Source organism: Carcharhinus amblyrhynchos, chromosome 1 (genome assembly GCF_965287045.1).
Source record: "Carcharhinus amblyrhynchos chromosome 1, sCarAmb.v2.hapA, whole genome shotgun sequence".
NCBI classification, from domain to species: Eukaryota; Metazoa; Chordata; class Chondrichthyes; order Carcharhiniformes; family Carcharhinidae; genus Carcharhinus; species Carcharhinus amblyrhynchos.
Window position 1 is genome coordinate 103,083,786 of NC_137324.1, and position 5,271 is coordinate 103,089,056.

Sequence of the window (5,271 nt, forward strand, 5' to 3'; positions counted from 1 at the left end):
GGGCAGGCTTGAAGGGCGAGATGGCCTACTCCTGCTCCTATTTCTTATGTTCTTATGTTCTTATTCTGCATCTTAATTTGGTGTCTTGCTCACTGACTGTGCTGAACCTCCTCCTTTGTCCTATCTATCATTGGTACCTACATGAATTATGATCACTGGGTCCTTCCCCTCATATTGCAAGTTCCTCTCCAGCCTTGAACAAATATCCTAAACTCTGGTATTGGGCAAGTAATGATGTGGAGATGCTGGCTTTGGGCTGCAGTAAACACAGTAAGAAGTCTCACAACACCAGGTTAAAGTCTAACAAATTTATTTGGTAGCAAAATCCAGTAGCTTTCAGAGCACTTGCTACCTCTTCGTCAGGTGAGTGGGAGTTCTGTTCACAAACAGGGCATATAAAGACACAAACTCAATTTACAAAATAATGATTCGAATGCGAGTGTTTACAAATAATCAAGTCCTAAAGGTACAGACAATGTGAGTGGAGAGACCGTTAAGCACAGATTAAAGAGATGTGTATGGTCTCCAGACAGGATAGTTAGTGAGATTTTGCTACTCCAGGCAAATCATGGATGTTACAGACAGTGTGACATGAACCCAAGATCCCGGTTGAGGCTGTCCTTGTGTGCAGAACTTGGCTAACAGTCTCTGCTCAGCGACTCTGTGCTTTCATGTGTCATGAAGGCCACCTTCGAGAACACTTACCCAAAGATCAGAGACCGAACACCCGTGACTGCAGAAGTGTTCCCCGAAAGGAAGAGAACAGTCTTGCCTGGTGATTGTCAAGGGGTGTTCATTCATCCACTGTCGTAGCGTCTGCATGGTCTCCCCAATATACCATGCCTTGGGACAACCTTTCCTGCAGCATATCAGGTAGACAACGTTGGCCGAATTGCAAGAGTATGTACTGTGTACCTGGTGGATGGTGTTCTCATGTGAGATGATGGTATCCATGTCGATGATCCAGCACATCTTGCAAAGGTTGCTGTGGCAGGGTTGTGTGGTGTTGTGGTCACTGTTCTCCTGAAGGCTGGGTAGTTTGCTGCAGACAATGGTCTGTTTGAGGTTGTGCGGTTGTTTGAAGGCAAGAAGTGGGGGTTTGGGAATGGCCTTGGCGAGATATTTGTCTTCACCAATGACACGTTGAAGGCTTTGGAGAAGATGTCGTAGTTTCTCCACTCCAGGGAAGCACTGGACGACCAAGGGTACTCCGTCCACCGTGTCCCATATTTGTCTTCTGAGGGATTGGTGCGGTTTTTCGTTGTGGCGCATCAGAACTGTCAATTGATGAGTTGAACGCCATATCCTGCTCTTATGAGGGCATCTTTCAGTGCCTGGAGGTATCTGTTGTGATCCTCCTCAACTGAGTAGATCCTGTGTATGTGGAAGGTTTGTCCCTAGGGGATAGCTTCTTTAACGTGTTTAGGGTGGAAGCTGGAGAAGTGGAGTATCGTGAGGTTATCCGTGGGCTTGCAGTAGGGTGAAGTGCTGAGGTGGCTGTCCTTGATAGAGATGGAAACACACATCTCTGTTAAGGATGGTCACTGTACCGCACCTCACTTGCATTACAGTATCTGTATGAAGGATGTAGACAGAGTAAATAAGGTGAAACTGTTCCTATTAGTGTAAAGATGGAGAATCTGAGCACATTGATTTCAAGTGATAGACAAAAAAAGCAATGGCAATATGAGGAAAAACATTCTTACACAAGTGGTTAGCATTTGGAAAACACAATTTGAGAGCGTGGTGGAGCCATTATCTTAAAATGACATATTTGCAGGGCGACAGGGAAAGGTCGGAGAATGGCACCAAGTGCTTTTACTAAGAGCCGCCACAAGTATCGACGGGCTCTCAAACCATTGTGACCCTCCTAAAAATCCTAATGTTACATTATCACTGTTTTATTAGCTTTAAAATGTTCATTCTATGAAATAAATCTGACGCTGTGAGCAACTATCCCGTTACACTGCGGGCTGGAGATTGCATGGAACTGAAGGATAAAGTTATGGAATTACTTTCAATTTCTGCCGGAGGTGAATAAGCCAGTTACCCACTCCTCCGATTTCTGTCCAGTATCCCGGGTGGAGAAGAAATCCCAAAACGCTTGTCTTTGCAGAGCGGCTATTTCTCCAAACCTTTTGCCCAGTGAATACTTTTAGACGTGTTGATTTATGTTGACAACCTAAAAAAATTGGATTAGCAGCCGATGCGATAATTTTGCTATGCTTTGTGTATCCCCAATTACTCTGAAGCTCCTAAGTGTACTGCTTTGAAAACGCAGGTTGTCGCTGTCAATGGGAAACGTGGTGCTGTCGCTTTGCAGCTGCTCCTCGGGGTGAACCTTGCAAGGTGTGGTGATGAGGCAGAGCTCAGGTATCCTCCGCATTGTTTCACAGTGACGCCCCGTTCATCGTAGGCGTTGCCTGTAACTTATAAATGGCAGGACCCCAGCCTTTCGCCACTAACGGTTGCATTTTCCCTTTCAGAGCATCTCCCAGCAGAGCCTCCTGAGGTAGGTTCCCTCTATTCGTGATTTGGGGTTTTATTTTGAATTGGTAAATCCGATACTTAAGAGTCCGGCGTGTGTACGTGCAATTTAGTGAAATGATTTGTTTTTGTCTCACTTTAGTTACAGTTCAGTTACCACTTCCAAGAGCCGACAGTTGTAAAGTTCAACTATGAAGTTCTCGAGAGTTGCTGTGCTGCTGCTCCTCCTCTTCATCACCCAGTATCTCCTGGCGGAGGCAAGTGACGAGCAGAAGCAGAGGAGGAGGAGAAAAGGCAAAGGGCAGGACCAAGGGCAAAATCAGGACGGGGGCAAACGAAGGAAGGAAGAGGCCAGCCCAAGCGTGGGAACCGAGGGGAAAAAGCAACGGAGGGGGAAGGGGTCATCCCCCAAGCAGGGATCATTTTCCAGCAAGGACGGGGCACAGTGCAAGTGGGCACTGAGTGGGGAGGAAGACGCTGACAGGAATCTGCGTGTTGAATGCAAAAAAGGATCGAATGATTACTGGTGTGAATTCACGGGAAAGCCATCAGCCTGCGCCAAATACTCGCGGGATGCAAAAAATTACTGGAAGCAAATCACTCGGGCGCTGAAGAAGCAAAAGGCACTCTGCGGTGAACCATCGGCAGTGCTGAAATCCAGCTTATGTAGAAGCACCAGAGCAGCTAACCTGAAAATGACCGGATCCAACCTACTAACCGCTGCAGCACCGGGAAAGGAGCAACCCAAGTCACCCCCCACCCCGCTTTCCACCGTGGACCCTGACGCCCCAGATGTTGATAAAATAGCTTCGGAGTATTGTAGCGAAAGCTGGGGGTCTCTATGCAAGTTCATGCTGTCAGCAATGCAGGGCTAAGACAAAAAGGGTACTGCAATGTTGTGTTTATGTACAATTGTCCATTTTACTTACTGCTTAAAGAATGGGACTATATTGTTTGTATAGCTGATCAATTATATTAAAGTTCCGTGGTTTATCAATGAGTTTGTAAAACGCAAAGTGCCCCTAATTTATTAACAGGCGTTCTGGTCTCACGTTTAAACTTAATGCATGTAGCTATTCAGCACAATCTTATACATGATGTAATACGCTGAGGATTTGACTAACCAATCACTCAACGAAATTACAAAACCCAGATTGCTGTCAAATCAGACCATAATATTAATTTGGTTTGAGACGAGGATGAATGGAGTTTCCGGAAAGCTATGCAGATGATGTACACATATACTGCCAATTTCTGCCGTGTATCTTTAAATGTCATGTCCTGCTTCGTCCAATGCCACTTCGAGAAAAATGTTACTTCTGTTAACAGCACAGCCTCTTGTTTTATTGACCTTTGAACGATCAAGTTTCTAGATTAACACAAGCCTATTGTAAATAAAACCAGGTATATTTAACTAAAACCGTTAATAAAAACTTTTTTAAAAACTTTGTTACTCGGATGCTATGTTGTCTTTTCAGAACACCAGGTTGTCTTAAGACTTATGTATAGCAGCATCATTCATACACATTCCTGATGTGGAGATGCTGGCGTTGGACTCGGGTGGTGAGGCGAGTGGGGACACTTACCTGATGAAGGAGCAGCGCACCAAAAGCTCACGATACCAGATACACATGTTGGACTTTAACTGGTGTTGTGAGACTTCTTACTGTACAAATTCCCGAAATACTGAATCCAGGCAGCATTTAATTTTTAATGGTGCTTATAGTACGATATAACAAAAGTACTCTTAAGTTTATTTATTTGTTGGGATTTCAGAACTCACAGTCTCAGCTACTGAATAAATGACTATATTGTTTGTATAGCTGATCAATCATATTAAAGTTCCGTGATTTATCAATGGGTTTGTAAAACGCAAAGTGGTGGAGGGATTAAGATTGGAGATGCTCAAGGCTAAAATGGGAGTAACGCAATTATCTCTCAGGGCTGTAGAGCCGGTGGACATTATAGAGCTGGGGAGGGAAATAACATTGAAGGATTTGAAAACAAGCATGAGAATTTTAAAAGGGACCTTTTAGTTAACGGAGAGCCAGTAAGTCATCAAGCACAGGGATGATGGGTGAGGAGGACTTGGTGCGACTAAAGGATGGGGGAGTTTTGAATGACCTAAAGAGGGCAGAAAGTGGCAGAAGCATTGGAACAGTAAAAACTGAAGTTTACAAAGGCACGGTTACGAAGTGTTGCAGTAGCAGATGAACTGAGGCAGGGGTGAAAAGGTGTTAGAAATAAGGCTCCTTCAATAGCATCTTCCAAATTCATGATCTCTGTTACCCAGAAGGACAAGAGCAGAAAATGAATGGGGAAACCACCATCGTAAGTTCCCTTCCCGAGTCAGTCAACACCCTAACTTGGAATGATATCCCTATCACTGGGCAAAAATCCTGGAACTCCCTTCCCAACTGCACTCTTGTTCCACCTACACCACTGGGCCATAATGGATGTTCAGTAAAAATGCTGACCTGGCCAGTTATGCCCACAACCCGTTAAAGAATAAAAAAATGTGAAAGTAGACAGTTTTAGTGACACATGGGCAATCAGGGTCAAATATTGAATGTCAGGTAAAATCATCGTTGGGAAAATAGTGATGACTGTAAATAGCAGTTTGGTTCAGTTGTAATACTCACGTCTAAGTCCAATTGTGGATCCATGCTCCACAAAATAACAACATAATTGAAGCTGGCAGTGCTGTACTGGGAATACGACCAATCAACTCCTTGCATGTCTGTTCCATAGAATCCCTACAGTCCAGAGCAGGTTATTCATCCC

The 5,271-nt window shown here is 44.5% G+C and overlaps 1 protein-coding gene across 1 annotated transcript; it reads left to right on the forward strand.

The window, feature by feature from the left end:
• Positions 1 to 2,404: 2,404 nt before the first annotated feature.
• LOC145343703 (fibroblast growth factor-binding protein 1-like) lies at positions 2,405 to 3,936 on the forward strand. The gene is made up of 2 exons (XM_080189915.1): positions 2,405 to 2,512; positions 2,630 to 3,936. Exon 2 carries the CDS (start codon positions 2,679 to 2,681, stop codon positions 3,360 to 3,362), a length of 684 nt encoding a protein of 227 aa, XP_080046041.1. The 5' UTR covers positions 2,405 to 2,512; positions 2,630 to 2,678; the 3' UTR covers positions 3,363 to 3,936.
• Positions 3,937 to 5,271: the final 1,335 nt, after the last annotated feature.